General features: G+C 42.8%; 1 protein-coding gene across 1 annotated transcript in view; it reads right to left on the reverse strand.

Annotated features, from left to right (window-relative positions):
- LOC114694525 (liver carboxylesterase 1-like) overlaps positions 1-21198 on the reverse strand; it is a 32702-nt gene extending 11504 nt beyond the window's left edge. Inside the window, 11 exon segments of the mRNA XM_028871495.2 lie at positions 1837-1984; positions 2508-2588; positions 4150-4290; positions 5972-6010; positions 9006-9110; positions 9755-9859; positions 10444-10597; positions 12288-12418; positions 15008-15152; positions 18787-18991; positions 21082-21198. Coding sequence (XP_028727328.2) covers positions 1837-1984; positions 2508-2588; positions 4150-4290; positions 5972-6010; positions 9006-9110; positions 9755-9859; positions 10444-10597; positions 12288-12418; positions 15008-15152; positions 18787-18991; positions 21082-21091 — 1264 coding nt within the window. The 5' untranslated portion in view covers positions 21092-21198.
- Positions 21199-22556: the final 1358 nt, after the last annotated feature.

Raw genomic sequence — 22556 nt, forward strand, 5'->3', positions numbered from 1 at the left:
CTGCTCCCGACTTTCACTGCAGCAGAACATACTACAATCAAGCTACAGAATCAATTGTGCCCATCAGCATCAGAGGAGAAGGAAAACACGGATGTGTAGACAGTGGAGTTCTCTTTAGCCTCAAAAAGGAAACGGTTACTTTTACAATGTGGGGTGAATCAGAGAGCACCATGACATGTGAAATAGTTGAGCATAGAAAGATAAATGTCATTTGTTGCTACTCATTGTGGAATCTAGATTTACTCACAAGCATACAGACAAAACTTGGGGTTAAGAAGATTGGAGGTCAAGGAATGAGGAAGATGAAGGAGAAGAGGAATAAAAATATCCAGCAGGAAGGAATTCTTTCTCTTTTTAGTCATCCAACCCACAGTATAGTATATATTAATGATGAAATTACTGAGAGGAAGCGGGATGGTGGTGGTGCATGCCTTTAATCCCAGCATTTGGGAGGCAGAGGCAGGCACATCTCTGTGAGTTCAAGGTCAGCCTGGTCTACAAAGTGAGTTCTAGGACAGCACAGCCAGAACTGTTACACAGAGAAACCCTGTCTTGAACCCCGAACCCGCCGCACCCCCCCCCAGAAAAAATAGCTGAGAGGAAATTTCAAGTCTTCTCACTGTAGAAAATGTTAATTATTTGAAGAAATGTGTGTGTTAATCAGTTGATATAATTATTAGGCATTGTATAATCAAGCAAAAAATGTGTACACCATTAAGTTGGTAAGTATAACTTATCAATTTGCAATTTAAGAAATGATAGAAAGTTTCTCTCTTTCAAAATATTTCATTATGCTGTATTCTCCATTCTTTCTTCACTACTGTAGTTTTTCACAGGTAGCTGCAAAAGTAATGCTAGAAAATCATCTTAACCTCACAGAAGGAGCAGTTTTGGCAGATGCAATACCTTTGACGGTAAGTCACAGTGACTTGGGTACATTAAGAATACTTAGAAAACTAGTAAATCCTACTTTTGTGTCTATGGGAGTGTTTCCAGAGACAGTTAGATCATTATGGCTAATATTTTATCTGTTGATGCATTCAAAGTTCTAACACATTACTGGGTGGAAGTCGAACTGGGGAAGGTGTGACCTTGTTTATAAAAAGTAGGTCACTGGGTCATACTCATATGACCCAGTCAGGACCATGTCTGTTGCTGCTCCACACAGCTTCAATACTTACTTGTACTCATGATGTGAGCTGCTCAAACTCCCCAAATGACAGGCTGAAAATTCTGAGCTGAAGTAAAGCCTCCTTCCCTTAAGTTTTGACATGTCATATTTTTTGTTATGGAATGGGAGAAGGAACAATTACACCTTCTTACTAACTGCCCATGTTTCTGGGCAGGCCAGCCTGATGTTCACATACAACATCAACAGGACTTGCCTGAGCCTTTTCCTGATCATTAGAAACAACTGTGCTCATGTTTGTAACAGATAAAGACGTCATAAACCTAATAATCCCTGTGGAAGAGCTCTTAGCCAATGACAGGTGAGTATAGACAGCTCTTTTGCTGCTGAGAGAGAAAAACCATAAGAAAAACCCTAAGCTGCAACTATCTAAGAGCCGCACATGCTAGGCAGTACACTAGTTTGCCTCAATCTTTTCTAAGTGTTACTTCATCCCAACATAGTGTTTGGTGGTACTATCTCCTACAGTAAATTACTTTTGAACACTTTTCTCATAGACTCCTACTGGCAGAGGTGAAACAAAAGATTGCAGGTCACAGGGAACCAGCTTTTGAGGCCTGACCCTCAGCAGCTTTCCTGTCTAATTCAAGAGGAGGGTGTGTTGGAGGCCGAGCTGGTGAGTCTATAGCTTTCTCCCATGCACTCACCTCTGTGGCCACGAGACACAATCACAGATGGAGCACCAAACATCACATCTCCCATTAAGTCCAGGAGAAGGTCTTTCTTTCTGGCAGGGTCGTCTGTCCCTGATAAATACTTCTCGGTGGCAGCTGGAATCAGACTCTCAGAGATGTTCTAAAGTGGGTCAGAAAGTGATCATAAAAAAGTATGTGTAAGAAATGTAATGAGAAAGACATGGTTCATGAGATTTGCTTGTCAATAACTTTCTTTAGCTTATCAGAGCCCAGAACATCCAGTGACCTACAGACAGTAGCAGCCCATGTGTCAGAAGTTCAAAGCCGTCAAAATTTGTAAATTATTGTGGTGCCCACCTGTCTTCTTTGCCTCCCAACAATTACCTGCAGATGTCTTGGGTCTCCACCCCCTAGATATGCTGGCCTTTGCTGATGATAGCCTCCATCTTTTGCTAGCTTTCCAAAAGAATCTTTTTTTTTCCCCAATAATATGTCCTGGGAATACTGGAATTTTTAAGCAACAAGTGACAAATGTTTTTTACATTGTACTAAAGCATACAAACCAGAACACAGGCTGAGACACAGACATAAGTACTTTTAGCTACTGCATTGTGTGTGTTTGGAGGCAAGCACCCATACTTCTTTGTTTCTCAGCCGAGTCCCATGATTCTCTAAATTCTTACAAGGATTGGGTAAGACTGCCAAAGAAGGGAAGTGGTCCTCTTCTGGTCCAGTTTGTCTTCAGAAAGTGGGAAGCCTATCATCTGTTAAACACAATGATTGCCATTTGAGAATCATGTGGAATTAACAGAAAGAAGCAAAAACATCAAACATCCAAACCAATACAGAAGGAAGCTCCTTTACCAGGCCTTGTTAGATGTGAAATTTCATGTTTGAAGAAATAACCTATGAAAAAAATCAAGTTGTATCTAGAGATATATGTAGTACAAGAGGATACACATATCACATATATGACATATTAGATATTCTATAAATAGCACATCTATACTATATATAATTTATATAATTACAAACATGCACTAATCCTTCAGAGAATGAGTGGTATTCAGTCTAGGATAGTGTTGAGAGTACAGGGAGGATACAAGCCCTGACCTGTATCTCAGGTGTCTATGGAAACCAGAGTCAAGTCAACCAAATGGCTGAGTTTCATTGATGACTTCTGCAATTCCTTTTCAGGTAGAGCTGGGGAACCTTCTGTGTGTCTAGACCCTGTCCAAATGTCTGTACTGAGAAACTTGATCCTATTCCAGTACAGCTTCCAGCAGCTAAAGGCTAGCCCAGAGCCCTAGCATGACACTGGTCTCTCTTTGGTGCCTGGGAAAGCTCAGGAAACTCAACTGGAGTTACTCTATCTCTGGCCTGTACTTAGTGATAGGTGGACTGGCCCCTGAGCCCTCTCTTGTGATCACCAATCCTTTCTCTGTCCTATGAGATACAGTTTCCTCAGCGACATTATTTTCTCAAGGGCTTGAGGAAAAAGTTGCTTGCAACTCTTTAGCCTTTAGAAAATGTGACCCTTTGGGGAGGTAACTCCTGATCTCCTTTTGGGTCACCATGGAGAATGAAGACTTCACTTGCTGAGGCCCATACTTCAACTTGTGTCTTTGCGTCCTATCGTGATGAAAAGGGAATTTGTTCCTGGTAAGTGAGCATGAATTAAATTCAGTAACTAGAGACACTGACTCACTGCTTACCACAGTGTCTCTTGGAGCTTATCTCTGCCTGGAAATCTCCATACACATCAGGACTCTGAACGCACTGCAAAATTCTACGAAATAAGACACATCCTACTGGTTTAGTCAGTGTCTGAATTTTTCTTTGACAGAGGAAAGACCTCCATACTCCTTACCTTCCAGAAACAATTTTAATTTATTCTGAAGTGATTTTATGGACCTCAACAATGAAGTACCAAGAACACTCATGGAGATCTGTATGACCCAATAGTTCAGGTCCAAGGTGGAAGCTACTGTGCTCCAGCCTGCTTCCCCTGACCTCCAGCTCCTTCTGTTCTCAAGATGTCCCTTATCACTCCATCTGTATCACCGTCTTCTCTACAGACCCTCCCCGCCTGGAAATTTTAAGATTCCTTAAGGAAAGATAGTGTCTATGGAGAGGGTTTTCTAGGTCTGTAGTTCCCAGAGGACAGTTGGGCCATTCTGGAGAATGTTTTCATGGAAATAAGGCAGTGTTGACAGTTTCTCTGGGCTGGTTGGAGATTGTGACTAGAAAGAACGCATAGTTACAAAGGTGTGTTGTATGAGTTGAGGCTGTATGGGTACTGCTAAGAGGCCTGTGTGTTCTCACCATTGGCATGCTCCAGCCAAACTCTTTCTTGGTGATGCCCACCATGTAGGGCACAGTGTTGAAGCTCTTCTCAGCCAGGATCTCTTCCGGTGTCTTTGGCAGCAGTACTCCATCAGTCACGGTGGGAAGGAAAGGGTAGCTCTAGGGAAGAAAAAAAATGCCATGTCTGTGATTACTCTTCCCCATGTAACATCAGACTCCACTTTCTACCTGTCTCAAAGCTTGGGCAGCACACAGACTCACGTGGCTCCCAGATGGGGCTAAGTCTATGAGTTGCTAAAAACAGAAATGTGCCCAGGGAACCAGAAACAATATTGGCAGGGAGTGGGTATTGATCTTAAGCAAAATATACAATATATACAACATATGTATATTATATGTGTGTATGTAACAAATCATATGCCATTTTATGTATATACTTAAAATTGTACATGATTTTTAACTATAAATATATTATAATTTATAAATGATACACAGTTTTGTGTGTGTATGTGTGTGGTTTAAGTGTTCCCTGTTGGAACACTTTGTCCCCAGTTGGTGGCACTGTTAAGGAAGCTTTAAAAGGTGTGGCCTTGCTGAAGGGAGTGTGTCAGTCCCTGGGAGATCTGAAAGCTTAAAGCTCATCACTTCTGGTTGGCACTGTCTACTTGATGCTTGCAGTTCAAGGTGTGAACTCTCAGCTTCCGGATCCTGCTGCCACACCTACTGCTTGATGCTTCCACCCCGCCGTGACCTGGCATAGACACCAGAATCCCTTGCCTGTGCTGTAGTCACACAGTGACCACTGGCAGGTCTCTGCCCCTCCTCTGTTATCTATTTCCATATTGCAGTCAAAGAGATGTTTGTAAACTCAACACATCTCACTGCTCCATTCAGACCCTCCTGGATACCCGCCCCACCCCACCCCCATCCTGCTGAATCACAACCCAAGTCTCTCCATAGCCAACCCCCACCTCCCTCCTCCTCCACCTCCCCAGACTCAAGTCTGTTTCTGTCCTGACTGCCTCTACTTCACACACACGATCCTGCAGCAGGCCTTTGCAGCTCCAGGCTGCAAAGTTTCTAGGCTTCAGATAGCTGACTTCACTTCCCTCCAGCATGGCTTGACTCTTCAAGCCATAACCCGAATCTGCCCTTCATGCAAACTACTTGCCGATTCTCTCTCCTCTACCACTGCCAGATACACAACACAATTTATCAATTTATCTTCCTGATACTGTGCCCCATTAGAAAAGAAGTTTCTAAGAAAGTAGAAAATCTTGACTTCTTCACTGTCCTGTCCCAGCTCCTACACATTCCTCCTACATAGTAAGAATAGGGATTCCCCTCCTGGTCAGTGCTAGGAAGTAGAAGGACGGGGAGAGGAGGGGTACCAAGGGTGTATTCTGGATGCTGGGAGGGGGGCAGTATCCTCATCACTGAGACTTTGGTCAGGCTCCTCTCTCATACACCAGCCCTTTGTCATCCCATGAGACTTGTGCTCCTTGGTGAGGGCTCCTGGACTCTTAGTGAGTCATCTCAGCTCTTTGAAAGGTCTAGTTCATCCTTCTCCTATAGATCATTTTAGAAGCAGAAAACATCCACTGGAGGGAAATAGGTGACTCTAGGGGATCCAGTTGCTGAGTAGAAGCACTGAACTGGGAATCAGGCTACCCTGGTTGCCCCTGGTTGCCAGGACTGTATTACAAGCAAGTGATTTTTCCCTCTCTGGAACTGAGCAGAATACACATAAGAAACAATAGGGATCTACAAAGGAGAGTTCTTTTCTCTCCTTTAATGGGTAGGACTCGACACTTGTAATACAGAAAGCAAAGGGCCTTACCTCTCTGGGGTCTCCAAGAAAATCAAGAACACCAAACTTCTGTGGAGAGAACGTCAGAGAAAGTGGGTGAGGAACTTCCCTTAGACATAAGTAAATCCTTTGCGTTTCACCCTAAGATATTAAGTTCTTTCTCCTGATCCTTCCTTGGCAGGGCCCAGAATTAGAAGACCCTATGCTGGATCCTCAGAGTCTGGGCACATGGTGAAGCAGGAAGAGGGGCAGATGCAGTAAAGAGACGGGACCTGCGGCCCACTCAGGCTCTCCAGAGCATGGAGAGGATGTCTGGGGCCTCTGCCTGTGCTCTCCATCTCTTCATCTCTCTCCCTCATCTGTTTTCTCCAGCACAACACCTTGATGTCTCCCCTGGAGAGTAGAGTTATTAGGTCAAGGCAGTGGTAGGGGGCACACAGTGCCTAGGGTGAAGACAAGGTTGAAGCTGGGATGTGCATCAGAACAGCATTTCCCCTTCAACATCACCCCTACCTTTCTCCTTCCTCACCCCTGACTCAGGAATGCAGGCAACTGTATATGACCTAGAGCATTGTGTCCAGGAGATGCCTTGCCTGGATTAAGGCAGTGATAGAACTTTCCAACTGGTTTTCTGTCTCCTTTCTACACTCTGCCTCACAGAAATCAGAGATCTTGGTAAAACTCTGTCAGGGAAACTGAGTATACTCTTAACATTACTGCTGAATTGTGTAGTACGTTGCCTCCCAAGCATATAGAGTATTAGTCTAGAATTCTAAAACCTTTAACCTGCTAAGAAAGGAAACTAGTTTAGAGAGAAGCCCTCCCACTCCATTTTCCCTCAAATAAGAATGGGGAGCTAAAGGATGGAGATAGGTACATCCCCAACAGTATACTAAGAGTGTTTAGAACCAGCCACACCCTAAGCCATTTGTTCCAGGACATTTTTATTATCTGAAAATTCTGTACAACATATTTCTTTTCCCGTTCAAGGAACCTTGAAGACTGTTCTCATTTGAGATGAGAAAACCTCAAATCCTGCATGCTCATTGCAACACATTGCATCCTGGGCATTTCTTTGTTGCGATCAGAAAAGCATTCAGTTTATATCCTCATTGTCTCCCTTTTAGCTCCCTGTTGCTTGAGTTTTTCTGCCTTGCCCACAGTCAGGACAAATCTTTGTCACCCGCCAGTCCCACAGCTGCTCAGACCCAACCAAGTGAACACAGAGACTTATATTGCTTACAAACTGTATGGCCGTGGCAGGCTTCTTGCTAACTGTTCTTTTATCTTAAATTAATCCATTTCCATAAATCTATACCTTGCCACGTGGCTGGTGGTTTACCGGCGTCTTCACATGCTGCTGGTCATGGCGGCGGCTACAGTGTCTCTCCGCCTCCGCCTTCTGCTTCCCAGAATTCTCCTCTCTCCTTGTCCCACCTACTTCCTGCCTGGCCACTGGCCAACCAGTGTTTTATTTATTGACCAATCAGAGCAATTTGACATATAGACCGTCCCACAGCAGCTCCCTTTTGTATGGACCAAAAATAGATGGAGACACAGACATCAGATAGATGTACAGATGTATCTGATCAATACAAGTACTGTTTATTTAGGTGGATTCACTAAAAATACAGATGAAAAGTAATAGGTAGATATAGAACAGACTATTGTTTTGGAGGTCTGGGTGAAGGCATGTAGGTAGAGATTGACTGAATGATTCATGGATAATGAATAGATTGGAAAGGGATTAATTCAAAGTTTTAGATGGATCTCTACTAGATTGATGAGAAAAGTGACGAACAGGACTCGGTTATAAAGATGAATAGATTGTTGGTAGATGAATTGGTAGGGAGATTGATGGCAATCCTAGAACTTTAATTAAGTGAATACCTTGGAAAAATCTAGAAAACTGGGCTACCAGTATGCTGTGAATTTATTTTCTACACTAATTGTGACACTTTCCTTAAATGCTTTCTGTTTCATGTCTCATCCCCAAAACTCAGATTGACAGTTATATGTGGGAATAGGGAAGATTTTGTTTCTTAAAGATCTGAAAATGATGATGTTAAGATAGTATAGTTTTTATGAGAAAATATTTTAATGCATCACCAGACACAGCAATGTATACCAGAAGAACTATGATGTCATTAACAAGAAAACCACAATGCCAGTAAACGTGATCTGCACCACTTGTAAGGTGTCTGCAGCAATCTGACTAACCAGAAATAAATACACACCCCAACGGCCCCCCACATACTACATAAAGGTTATGTGAGCAGGAAGTTATGAAATACACTGAGAGAATGAACATATCACACGCACACAAGTTCTCCTCATTTTACTCAGCTCAAATTCTTGATCTACAACTATTTCAGGCCTAACACTTTACACAGGAAGATCCTAAACCAAACCATTGCAGGGTTTTCTAAGTGTAAAACCAATACACAAACAAATCATTATGGCGTTTTCCATTTAATTGCAGGAAATTCTCAAGCTCTACCGACTTCCATTTACACTCATGGTGAATGAGGATTATAAGGTGACAGGTGCTTCCAAAGTCTTCCTATCTTACTTATGTGAGACTTGAAGACCAGATGTAGCATGTAAGGAGTCAGTTACTCCCAGTGAAAAAGTTCTTTTGGCTCAAGACAAGTCCCCATGGGCAGCCTCATCATTTGACTACTGCTACCTTCCAGAACCCTGACAGACATCTTGCTGGTTTTATTGTAAACTGCACTCCTCTCAGAACCCGGCTCCAGGGTCAGTTAGCTTGGGATTCCTCACTGCCGAGCTCCTCACACAGTATGCAATTTCTCAAAATATTGTGTTTTGATAAAGCAGGGGGGTGTCTGTCATATAATTTCTCATCATGTTATTATTGGACCTTTTGATATTTGAAATATTTCATAACAAGAAAGCAGTGAAAAATCTCAATTTAGATAGAAAGTTGACAGTTCTGAGAGGCAAGAAATTGTTTAAGGGGATATAAAGCCGGAGCATAGCTGAACAAATGAACGCTTGAGCCAGATATACAGGGTGGGGCTACTAGGATGGAGACACCTACCATTTTCAGTGTGATTTCCAAGAGCTCCTCCTCTGTCTTCTGGCGAAGGCAGTGAACCATGGCAGCTGACGTGGTGGTTTTACAGCCAGCAAGAACAGCCACTTTCTGTAAGAGATCAGGGGTCAAGAGCGAATCTTTCCCTCCCTCCATGCAGACTGTGGCTTCTTCTATTTCCTAATTTCTAAGGCAACCGGATGGCTGCTTGACAGTATTCTAGACCAGCAAATACAGGAGTTGAGTCCCAGAGTGTAACTCCTGTTACTGAGCAGAACAGGAACAGGATCTTGTTATACAATCCCCATGCCTCTGGTGCCTGATAAAATGGATACATTTTCTATTCCCAGAAACACAAGGAGGACTTAATGGTCTCAAAGTCAAGTGCAGCTGCTGAGGATGTTTGGGTTTCACTATTTGGTTTCAGATCCCACATCTGACACATTGTTGTCTTAGATAAGTCATTCAGCCTCTTCATGCCTTACTTTCTCCACCTAGAAATGAGGGTGTTCATATATGCACGGGAGATGGCCGTGTCTCCTATACACTAAAATGTGGGCAGAATGGCTGGAGGCCTGGATAACATGTTACACATGAAGTGTAGTGTGTCCCTTTAAGCAATAGCCCTTCCTGCACAGCCATTCTTCTTCAGAGATCACTTGAGCACCTCAGCTGAATCCCACAGCAAGAAACCCTTGAGGTCCCAGGTCAGAGTAATTGGCACAGGAGCTGTCCAAGGTGACAGTGACACATACCTTAGCTATGGGTCTGGCATCTCTCCCAAACAGGCAAGGATTAAGGACCACACTGCTCTGGGAAATGGCCCTGTGGAAGAGGCTCTTGGCCAGGGGAGACAACACCTGGGAGGAAGAGAGTTTATGCTCACAGGGGAAGTCAGTAACTCACTTGCCCTTGGGGCTCTGTCACATGCTCTTTTTTTTAATTAACTTTTTTTTCATTTATTTACATGCTGGCCACAGTTTCCCTTCCCTCCTCTCTTCCTGTTCACATCCCTCCCAACTCCAATCCAACCCCTTCCTACCCTCTCCTCCTCTATCTCCATTCAGAAAGGGACAGGCCTCCCATGGGCTTGACTAAAGCATGGCACATCAAGTTGAGGTTAGGACCGAGCTCCTCGCCCTGCATCAGGGCTGGGTGAGGTAATCCAACATGCGGAACAGGTTCCCAAAAGTCAGCTAAGCACCAGGGGACAGGTCATGATCTCACTGCTAGGAACCTTACAAACAGACGAAACTACACAACTGTCACACACATGCAGATGGCCTAGGTTGGTCCCATTGAGGCTCCCTAGCTGTTGGTCCAGAGTCCCTGAGCTCCCATGTGCTCAGGTCAGCTGTCTCTGTGGGTTCCTCTATCATACACTCCTTTTAACCCATCCATTCACCTGGATTATCTGTTGCTCCATGGAGTTAGAAACACTTACAAGAACAGAGACACTGAAACCTCCTGCTGACTCTCCAAAGATGGTCACAGAACCCGGGTTGCCCCCAAAGTTGGCAATATTGTCTTGGATCCAGCGCAGGGTAGCCACCTGGTCCAAGTGACCCCAGTTCCCCCGGCTGTGTTCATCCCCTGTGCTGTAGGACAATGGTGAGTTGGAGCAGAGATGCCATGACTGTGCTCTAAACACAAGAAATAAACTAAGGCTTTTAGTGAGTTCTCACCTGCCACTCATCCCTACAACAATGCTCTGTGGTGGTCCCTACACTCTTCATCCAGGTACTTTGTACTCAGGAGCCACCCACCATGCACACAACTTGGGTCTAAATGCTAGGGCTCATCTGAAAACAAACAGATGAAATCTCTAACTACAGTTGGCTCCTGCTGAAGTCCATAGACCAACAGAAGAAATGAGTATAGGAAAAGCTAGTGAAAAAAAAATAAAATTAGGTCTGAAAGGGGAAATGGGGTGACAGGGTGGGGACTGTAGCATGGTATTTCAGATTGCATAGCCAAAGAAGACCTCATTAGGCAGTGACATTTAGTAGAGATCTGAATAAAATGAGCATGTGGGTCTTGCAAGTATCAGAAGATGGAGCTACAGTAGGAGAAGCATAGTTACAAAGGCCCCAGGGCCACAGAAATAGAAGTGAATGTAGCTGGTGTGAGATGTAGGTAGAATGGATGCTATGGGCATTGACAAAGACTTTTGTATCATTCTAAGTAACAGGAAAAATGTGGTGATATTGTGTTCCCCAATATATTGTGCACCCTAATAAATTTATCTGGGGTTAGAGAACAGAACAGCCACTAGACAGACATAGAGGCCAGAAAATGGTGGCACTCACACCTTTAATCCTAGCCTTTTGGAGGCAAAGATCCATCCGGATCTCTGTGAGTTTAAAGCCACATTGGAAACAGCCAGACATGGTGACTCATGCCTTTAATCCCAGGAAATAATGGCAGAAAGCAGAAAAGTATATAAGGCAAGAAAACCAGGAAGTAGAGCTGGTTAAGCTTTTAGGCTTTTGAGCACAGTTCAGCTGAGAGGCTTCCAGTCTGAGGAAACAGGATCAGCTGAGGAATTGGCAAGGTGAAGTGGCTGTGGCTGGTTCTGCTTCTCTGACCTTCCAGCATTCACCCCAATACCCAGCTCCAGGTTTGTTTTTATTAATAAGACCTTCTAAGATTCATGCTACAGAAAAACATTGTGTAGAGGAATGACAGGACTTAATATGTTTTACAGAGCATGCTGGGCCCTGTGCAGAACAGCTATAATATTAGATGGTTATAACAATAACAGTCTAGACACATGGGACTTTAACTAGAGTTGGAGAAAGGACTTGTGTATTGATCATTTAGGTTTGCAAATGGTTTGCCCACTGAAGGTTCAGTTTCCATGTCCTGTTCTGTGTTGTGGCATTAGTAGGCAGTGAAGGAACCTATGGAAGTTGAGATTCAGTAAAAGGAAATTTGGTCACTGCAGATGCAGCCCTGGAAAGGAATTAATACAGTTCTCTTGTGACCCTGATTGCTCCCCAGAGAATGAGTTAATTTTTAAAGGAACATCACCCCGCTCTTTGGAATACTTGTCCCACCATGTGATCGGTCTGCATGCTTAGCTTCCATTTTTATTTATGTACCATGTTGTGACACAGCCAAAGTCTCCGATCATGGCTCATTTGTTGAAATTGCACAATTTTGGACTTTTAGCATCTCAAATTTAAAGCTAAGTAAATTAGAATTCTATGTAATTACACGTCCCATGCTTTTTGTTATAGTAACAGAAAAGAGACTGACACAGGTTAAGAATGTCCGGTAGCTCACCTGAAGAAGCCCCAGATGCCCAGGCGATACTGAATGGTCACTACTACCACATTTTCATGAGCTGAGAGGGGCAGTCCATCATAGGTGGATGCCCCATCCACCAGTCCACCTCCATGGATCCAAACCATCACCTGGACAAGGAGAATATAGCAAAATGGGGAAGACCATAGAGTTCATTCAGTGTTGATACTAATGTTGAAGCTGTGACTCAGAAGGGCATCAACCAAACCACATCAGTACCCGTCACACAGCCACCGGAACTCTTCTCTCCATTCCAGTTTAGGCCCAGCTCAACACTTTGGCCTACAAAAGGTAGCTTGTCCCATCACATATATAATGCCCCATCACCATACATATATAGTGAGGTGGAAGCAAGATGTAGAAGAGGATTCCAGAGGATTTCAAGGGGTGAGTGGGTATGAACACAATCAAAATACATTGTATCATGCATGAACTTCCCAAACAATAAATCAATAGACATTTTAAAAGGGATCGCGTGAAAGGTGTTTTGAGACTTAAGAAAAAATGCATGATCTGTATTACATTACATATCGTACAAAGAGCTTGTTTCTGCATCAGAACACATGGGACTTTGTGATATACACAATTCCATACATTATACAAAGTACAGTAAAGAAGCCTCATGACTTGTGTTGTAGAAGGTACTCAAATGTCTCTATGCATTTTATGCTTTAGCCAAAATTTTACTTTTTTCACTTGAATATCAACACTCCTTTTGAGTAAAAACATCCTAATTTTCTCACTCGGAACCATGTCTATTAGACTGCGTTTCTAGCTGTGCAATTATTTGGAACACACTTTTTTGTTTATAGGCTCATTTTATTCTAGAGTGTGTATATGTGTAAAGAGTGGGATTGTGTGGGTAAGCATGGGTTCCTAGAGAGGGAATCAGAGGCCTTTGTGAGCCTCCTGACATGGGTGCTGAGCACTGAATTCACATCTTCTGGAAGAACAGTGCACACTCTGAACTGCTGAGCCATCTCTCCTGCCTCAGTTGGATGATTCTTACAAGGCAATGAAATAGCATGAAATGTTAGTCACGCCCCATGAAGGAACAGGGAGCTAGAATATAACAGTTCATGGACAGGAAAAAGTCTCACCTCAGATACACACTGTTGAAAGTCTGTGGTGCCACAGAAGTATTAAGTGAACTGTTCTTGCTTATTCATAGAATCCTATAGTTTAAAGCTATTGAAAGTCACAGTCAGTGTCACCAGGTCATCAGTACCAGGAATGAGAGTTAGAAAGCTAAAACAACTTCCCCAAGACTACCCAGACAACTGGAGACAGAGGAAAATGAAATCACCCTCCAATCACAAATACTCTATTCGGTGTTTGTGTCTTTGTTAAGTTCAATTATCTAATGTAGTCTGTCCTTTCTTCAAACATCAGAATTTGATAGCAGGATCTAAGGAGATTCAAATGTTAAATACAATGATTGTTGATCTTCCAATTATGAATAACAGAAAACAAAATTTCACCATACATGGAGATCATGTGGAGAGCTTGTAAACTGCAGTTCCAATTTCAGGAGTTCTGGGGAAGAGTGGCACTCTTCATTTCTATGATACCTCCAGGAATGGACGCTGGTGTGACACATCTATAAATCTTCTGATTATCAAAGAACAATATGGTGTTTCTGGAACATCTCTAGACCAAGGGGTTGTGTGTTGTTGGCAAGACAGGACCAGATGGATGGTCCAGCTTATCTTGGTGTTCTCCAGCAGGGGTATGTGTCTATATTCAAATGTATAGACATTGGAGTACATGTCTATGTCAAATATATATACATGGAGGTCAGTGGTCAGCCTTAGGCCCTGTCTTTAGGTACCCTCCTCATTGTTGTTTGAAGCAGGGTCTCTTCAGTGGGACCTTGGCCTCAGCACCTCTGCTGGGCTGATGACCTCTGGTCTCTAGGGACCCTCCCATCTCCTTTTCCTGCCCAGAGATTACAAGTGTGTACAACCATGTCTTACTTTCTGCTGGGTGCTGGAAATCAAACTCCGGTCCTCAAGTACTTCTCAGACTGCACTAGCTTCCTGTCCCCTCAAATTCTAAAATATCTCATTCCCACAGTCCTCCTAGGAACCATTTATGCATATTAAAATGCATATTATTTTATAGCCCAACTAAATAACCTTTCTTCTATGAAAACTACTTCAAATCTAATGAGAAAATAGCATTTTGTTTCTAACATAGCATTCATGTTAATCTGACTGTCATTATGAATCATTTAATTGTCATATTTATCACATTGCAAATTCTAGAAAATCAAAGAAATTTCTTTTGTTTGCACACTAGCAGAATCTACCGAAGTCCCCTATGTATTGGGACTATAATGAATACATTAAATAAAATCTGTTTATATTTTAAAAGGTATCATTCAATTTTCTCTTTACATTCAGCTTTGAGTATCATGAAAATTAGCCTATACCTACTCTGGGTATCAAATTCTTACCATAATAATTCAGAGTAGTCATTATTGCTAGTCATATTACTTTTAGTGTGAATGAGCTTGGAAGATTAAGATGAGCATCTCAGACAAAAGACAGCCCCCACCGAAGTCTGATATCATTGGGCTTGTGACTCAGGCCTTGTCTGTAGTATTTCTGCCAGCAGCTTCCCTCATTGCCTCCCAGTGTCACAGAAGAGCCTGATGCTGGAACCTAAAAGTATGGACCAGTGGATCCCATGCTTACCGGCAGCCTGCTGTGCTTTGTCAGATCAGCAGGAGTGTAAATATTTAGGTAGAGACAGTCTTCAGAAAACTGGAGAGGAATGCTCTCCTTTCTGTTGGTGAAGAGCTCTGAGAGCATCTGCCCTGCCACTGGGTCTTGGGAGCACCTGGGAAGGAGAGAGACAAGACCCAAATTATAGCAGATAGAAGCTGGATATGTTATCTGAGGCCCAACATTGCTTGCTTTGTGAATTTGAGCTTACTAGTGGAGAATCAGTGCCTAAGACAGTCTCTGTGGCTCCTGAAGGTAACCCTATGGTTCTATAAATGCCTCCTAACTTTGAACAGGGAGAACAAGTTGGCACTTCTTCCTGTCTCAGAGCCTTGGGGATATTCTGGACCCAGGAATGATGTGCTTATGTGCTGGACTTCCCTAAGAGAAGAGAGTTCCTGCAGTGTCTAGACAGAATTTTTCCCTTTTCTAGGCTTTGTAGAATGACCTGCGGGGTGTCCATGCTCTTCAATCAGGTAAACGCTCTCTAGTCCTTAATACACTTCCATCAACCAGAAGAACAGGGTGACACAGGTGTCCCCTGACACAGTGGGAAGAGTGCAGCCAGCACAGATAACTTCCACATCTCCATCCTGGGAAAGTTTCCCAAGACCACCAAGAACAATATTCATCAGAACAGGAAGAGAAATTCAGAGTTGAAAATGGGTACAGAGATCAACTTCACTGGTATTTAGAGACATGCAAAGTCACAATTTTTATTGTTGTGATTGTTACTATGTTCGTACAATAGACAAAAATCATTTTTTCTAAAAATTTAATATTTGGTAATGGTCTACTGGATGGCTTTTTTCATATTTCTATGGAAAGAAATACACACACACATATATAAGTAAATGTAATGAAAATTACATAGATACTCTGGCTCAGAAATGTTATTTCTTGGAACTTGTCCTAGGACATTCATGATTTTTTGTAATGACTTATCTATCATATATTTTATTACAGCACCCTTTATGATGTTGAGATTAAAAAATAACTCAATGTCCCCAAATGAGACACTGGATCAGTAAGTTACAGTTATATGCCCAATTAAATACAACTATTAATAAACTTTCGGTTCATAGTCAATTGTGTAAGGTGGCATTGTATACATGATCCATTTTAAAGTGGAAGGTATACAACAGACAAAAACTGGACATGAGTCAAAGTGAACAGCTAGTCTAACTATTTAAATGTACATGATTTCAATTTTTGTCTTTGTTTCCCTGGGCTTTTCTGAAATATGTATGTTTTTTACATTTGCAATAAGAATATAAAAAGAGCAAATATTTTAAAAAGAGAAGCAAGGGAAGGAAGGCAGGAAGACATCTAGAGATAGGATCCTAGCTCCTCGGAAGCATTGTTGAGGAGGCAATAGCTGAACTGACACTTGCAGGTACCTTGGGTGCCCTGGAGGTGGCTCTGCGACCATCTGCATCTTTGGGGCTTCTATGCTCTACTGACTGGGCTGACAGGGTCAATCCAGACATTGTTCAGGTTGTGTCCTAGAAACTAGACACTTATTCATTATACCCTTACACACTCTACTCCCAAGCAATGCCATGGTTCAAGATGGGAGAATTAATAACACGAGGAAGTATTTCCCCTGGCTGATACAGTGGGCATTATAAAATATTTAGCACACTTTATAATGATATACAATTGTTTTGTTAATTTATATTTAATGTCCACTAGAGTTGGAATCTTTTTTTTTTTTTGTCTGCCATGGGGTTTTAGAACCTAGAATATATCTGGCTCAGTAAGAATCTACTAAATAAAGGGATCTAGAAGACAGTGACAGCATCAGGATTCCTTAGAGGTACTAGTGTCCTTAAGGATGCCATGAGAAAGTACAGCCAAAAGATCTCCAAAGAAGTTGAGTTCATATAGGAAACAAAACCTCCAAAGATGCCATTGATTGAGGTCTTATATTCGCACAGGTCCTGTAAGGTAAATAAATGATAGATAGATAGATAGATAGATAGATAGATAGATAGATAGATAGATAGATAGATAGATAGATGATAGATAGGTGATAGATAGATAGATAGATAGATAGATAGATAGATAGATAGATAGATAGATAGATAGACAAATAAAGCTCTGACAAAACATTATGAGACAGAGAACCTCCAAAGATGCCATTGAGTCTATTTGCTGTTGACCATCTACTACTGGCCCTGGGGCCTACCCTTAAGACTGGTTTGTTTCCCCAGTGAGACTCTTTTGGAGAAAATTAATTTTTCATTTGTAAATAGTTATTAATTGGAGATAGTTTCTGGGTTAGGAGTGGGGACATGTGTCCACTTCTCCTCTCAGCTCTAGGACCCCATCTGGTGCAGATGTGTGTGGGCCCTGCTCATGCTGCCACAATCTCAGTGACTTCATAGGTGTGTCTGTTATTCTGTGGTGAAAGCCTCGTTTCCTTGGTGCCTTCCATCTCCTCTGGCTCTTACACTCTTTCCACCTCTTCTTCCACAAATACCCTGAGCCCTGAGGGGAGGGTCTTTATGGAGACATCTCATTTAGGGCTAAGTGTTCCATGATCTCTCACTCTCTGCATGTCTGGCTGTGGGTCTCTATATTTGTTCTCATCTGCTGCAGTGGGAAGCTTCTCTGATGATGGCTGAGCAAGGCACTGATCTATGAGTCTAGCAGAATGTCATTAGGAGTCATTGTGGTGCTACATTCCTTTTGTAGACCAGTAGTGTTTGGTTTTACCCTAAGTCCCTGGGCTATCTAGCCTTTGGTTCTTGGACACACAAGCAGTGTGAGTTATGGGTTCCGTCTTATGGAGTGGGCCTTAAATCAAATCAGATCTGGTTAGCCATTCCCACAAGCTTCTTGCCACTTTTGTACCAAAATGTCCTGCAAGCTGATCACCACTACAGATGGAAGGGTGTGTAACTGGGCTGGTGTTTACTTTTCTCCTTTGAGAGTCCCAGAGTACCTTCCAATACCAGGAACATTAGTCAGAAGGGGTGAGGGCTCTCTGTAGGCACCAGCTCCACTTCTCCATGTCCTGAGAGTTATGTGGGTGTTGTCTTCAGCAATCGCGCTGTGCTGTCCATTTGTGGAGAGCAACAAGTAGCCTGGGATGCTTTGCAGTTCATGTGGGACCCCTCTAGACAACAACTCGAACAGACGTAACCTTCCTGCAACTGGAGTCTTCATTGGGTTATGAGAGATGTCTAGTTGGGGCTCTGTCCTCCCTGTTATTTGTCCTTTATATGTGTATCTATTTTAAGAAGCTTTTGCTCTATTAGGCTTCCATACTGCTCCTCAAATGGAGTCATATTATGACTTCCAGTTTTGTTTTTGTGGATTTCCTGCGCGTGTGAACATGTGTGTCTCTGTATCTATTAGGTGTTACTCAGGCTTTTTCTTTGCTCTTTTTTTTTTCTGTTTGTTTTGTCCCATTCCAATTTGTTTGTTTCTGTTTTCTCACTGTACTTTATTATTATTCCTTAGGTGTCAGTTTGTTTTCTAACAAGAGACAGAAAAGTTATGCAGCCAGTGGAAAGAGGAGGTGAGGGGGAACTGGGAGGAACAGGGGAAATAAATAGAATAGAGAAAACCATAATCAGAATATAGTGTATAAAAATCTATTTTCAATAATAGGAAAAATGATTAAGTTAGAATTTAAAAAGAAAGTATAGCCAATCAGAAGATCCCTTTGACTCATTCCTGCACCACACTGAGACAGACATCTCCACTTAAAGAGACCCAGGCCCACCCTAGTGGCTTACATAGGAGGGTAGGAGGTGGCGTTCTTCACAAAGCTCCAGGGCTCTGCAGGCTGTGGAGGAGCAAACCTCAGGGATCCAAGAGGAGGCTTGGCAAAGGGGACTCCCAGGAAGACGGCCACAGGCTGTGCGAATCCTTCTAAGCTGACATACTTCCCCAGGACTTTGCCATGAACAGTGTTCACCACAGGTGGTGAGGATGGGTGTCCTGGTGTACATGGAGAAGTAAAAGAACACATCAGAGACACAAGACAAATTACATGCTTTTTCGCTTTGCTTTTAGGTCACCAGTCCTACTGAGATGTCTTTCCTGCCAAGTATATGTGTTAAAATGCCTATAGGAAGTAGCATTACTATTTTGTGTGACTCCAAAACATCTATACTAGAATGCTATTGTATAATTAGGGGAAAGAATTATGGAGAAATCTGGAGGCATTTCAATACTGGAAGGTGGTCAGTGACAGGCATGTAGTTATCCATCTGAAAATGAGAGAATACATCATGAATGTATGTACACTAGGGCACCAGTGTGGAAAAAAGAGAGAGATTAAAAGCTTAAACACAGAAAAAAGCTAATGTGAGATTGAGAATCATAGCAGGAGAAGAGTGGACACAGCATTAGAGAAACCAGGGAGAAGGAGAGAGAGTGCCCAGAGTTCTGATAAGGAGGGTAAAGTCTGAGCGGAAATCACTAGGTGTGACCTATGTTAACTCAAGATCATTATCCATGCAATTGAGGTGTGTAGAAACTAGATTGTCCCAAGTAGAAAAGCAGACATACGAGACAGGAGGCATTAATGGAGCTACAGAAGCTGCCAATTATGTAATATGGGTATGTACGTATTGACCACCTAGTATATGACATATACATTCCTAATCTTTTACAGTCTTCCTCCCCAAAGCCTTGATAGATAGGGGCTATCAAGGGCATGCTCTAGATGAGGAATCAGGAATTGCAAGCAGCCTGGATGAACTTTCTGAAGATAGAAATGAGGTGGTCATTGACAGGGAAAACAGCAGCACAGGAATGTTCAATTCCAAATTTGAATCCTTTCTCATTCTGCTTCACACTCTGCTCCCAGCCTCTCAAAATGTCACACAGCCAGAGAGAAGAGAAAGTCTAGGCATGTCAGTGCTGCCACTGCCCTTAATGGGGAAGCACTGTGGGAGTTCTGCAGCTAGAGACAGAGCTGGGTATGATTCCAGAAGACCTTGGGCTGGTACATTCCCCCTGGAAAACTCAGTCCCCCTCCATGGGATGACAAAGATGGGTGCCAGAGCCCCACATTGGACCCCTGAACTGACTGTGAATGTGATTTCTATACCTGTTGCTTTGACATTTGAAGCTCTTGTTATTGGGGTAAACGGCACACTTTTGGGGTCCAACCACTCCAGAGCTCTCACTCCAGACACATGCTCATCTCAGTCTCCTACCCTGGGCTACCACTGACCTGTCTTGATCACTTGAAACTAGGTACCCGAAAACCAGACACAGCCTCTACATCCCCAACCCCCCTGAAATAACCCTAATTAGCCAAGCCTGTTCCACTGTTCTCTGCTTCCTTTCTTTTTTCTAGGGTAAACCATGACAAAGACCTTTGCTACCAGTTTCCACTCTGTCTCAACCTTCTAACTGACCCCAGTGCTTTCCTCCCATTCTGCCACATTGGTGTGCCCCTTTTCTTAGTGATAAATCATCTTTTCAGTGGCCAGCTGCTGTTGGTATGATTTTCCATGTCAAATTATCTGTGAGCATACTGCATTTTAAACCAGCCCTTTTCTGCATCTCCTCTAGAGCAGGCTACATCGTGGGCTGCTATGGGCATAACCACTCATTTCATTTTCATGCAGTTAAATGAGGAAGATGCTGTTGGCATATCTATTTTAGAAACAGGGGAGTCCGGGCACTACAAAATGCAATACCTTACCCAAGAACTCACAGCTCCAGACACAGAGCTAAGATGCACCCCTGCATTTTGCTTCTACTGTTTATGTTTTCAATATTTTGGTTAGCCATTTCTCCATGCCACGATGAGACCTAGACTAAGAATAGGAGGCAAATTACTAATTCCTCCTGCAGAGGCAGGAGGTTATCTATGTCCTCCTCTGGCTCTGATCTGGAGTTGAGGGTCTTAGAATGTTTGTGCCCCTCTGTCTGTAGGAGACTTAAACAGAACAGATGAACACCTTAGAGAAGCTGGGCCTGTTTTGTCATTTTCCACATGCACCTCCATAAACCTGTACCCAAGACGAAGAATTTCAAATGTGCACCTCGTACCTTCATCCAAGAGTACTCACCCTGAGTCATGCAAGCAGTGAGAGAGATCAGGACCAAAGCACGAGCCACATCATGGAAGGGCAGTGACTCGGGTCCAGTGAGGTGTCTGGTGCTTGGAGGGAATGCCCTGATCCTGCCCCATAGCTATACACAAATCACTGAACTCCTGCCCACTCAGCCAATTTGCATAAGACAACGAGATGAAATTCCTCAAACAAGAGCTCTCCGGGTGTCTAGTGGGAGCTCTAAGCCACGCCCACCTAGAGTTTACTCTCTCTTTTGCACAGTCATTGCCCAACTCTCAGATAACAGAGGCCAAAGACAATTCTTGCATAAGGTGTCTCTGTGACATTCAAATCTCGGCGTTCTGTGAGCCTCCTAGAGGTATAAACTAGCACAGCAGGCAGGTGCCTTCAGGAAGGGGGTAGCTTTGATCTGGCAACCCTGAAAAGGATAGGAGATTTTAGAACAACTCAAGGCCTCCAAAAATCTCAGCTCCAAGATAAATGGTTTCACCTTCCTGAGCCTGTGTTTCCTAGAGATCTAAGGTCTTGTGCTTGGAAGCAATCTTAAACACGATCTCATCTCCCTTATTGTCTGAATTGCCTTTAATATTCCTGCCAAGAGCTCCTGTGTAGCACACCACCTTGTGAGAGAATGCACTACCTTGTAGAGCAGGCATTTGGGGATGGACTAACTCCATCCCTCCATATTCTAATCACTGTCCATCCAATTGTCTGTCTGTTCATAATTAAGCATGTGCTAAAATGTCTGGCATTTCCTTCCACAGGAAGGACACTGGGAAAGCAAAAACTACACCTAGCTGCTGATGTATGTTTATGATGATGTAGGTTTATGATGCTCATAAACCTGTGAGTGTAGTCTTCTTAGGCGGAAGATCGAACCTTTCCCCCTTTGCCCAGGTAGCAGTGAAAATAAATCAAGAAACACAGCATTGTTTCTAATGTTCTGACTGTTAAGCACAAGTTTCTTGCTAAGAGTTCTACAGTGTCTTTTGAAGGATGGTTTTCAAGTGATGGCTTTCATTAAGGCATTTTTCTTAGGTGTGTCATTACAGTTTTTTTTTTCTTATTCTCCTGCACACTCTGTACCTCTTGCCCCACCCCATCATTCTTGTTAGTTTTCTTGTTTTTCCCAGCTAGTTCCCTCTTCTGCTTTCATACCACATGTATTGAATCATCCTGCCTCCCTGAAGGTCTCTTCATTAGTCAGTGTGTCATTTCCCCAAACATTAGCAACAAATCTATCATATAACCATTGGATATATAAATTCCTATATAGCCAAAATATTCTATTTTCTACAATAGAGACACATCTTCATTCATGTTCATAGTTGCTTTATTCACAATACCTGGGATGTGGAAACAGCTTATATGCCATCAGTTGATGAGTACATCATGAAAATGTGGTACTTATATACAATGAAATTTTATTCAGCTATTAAAAAATGAAATTACAAAATTTTTAGGTAAAT

Source organism: Peromyscus leucopus, chromosome 5 (assembly GCF_004664715.2).
Source record: "Peromyscus leucopus breed LL Stock chromosome 5, UCI_PerLeu_2.1, whole genome shotgun sequence".
Lineage (NCBI taxonomy): Eukaryota > Metazoa > Chordata > Mammalia > Rodentia > Cricetidae > Peromyscus > Peromyscus leucopus.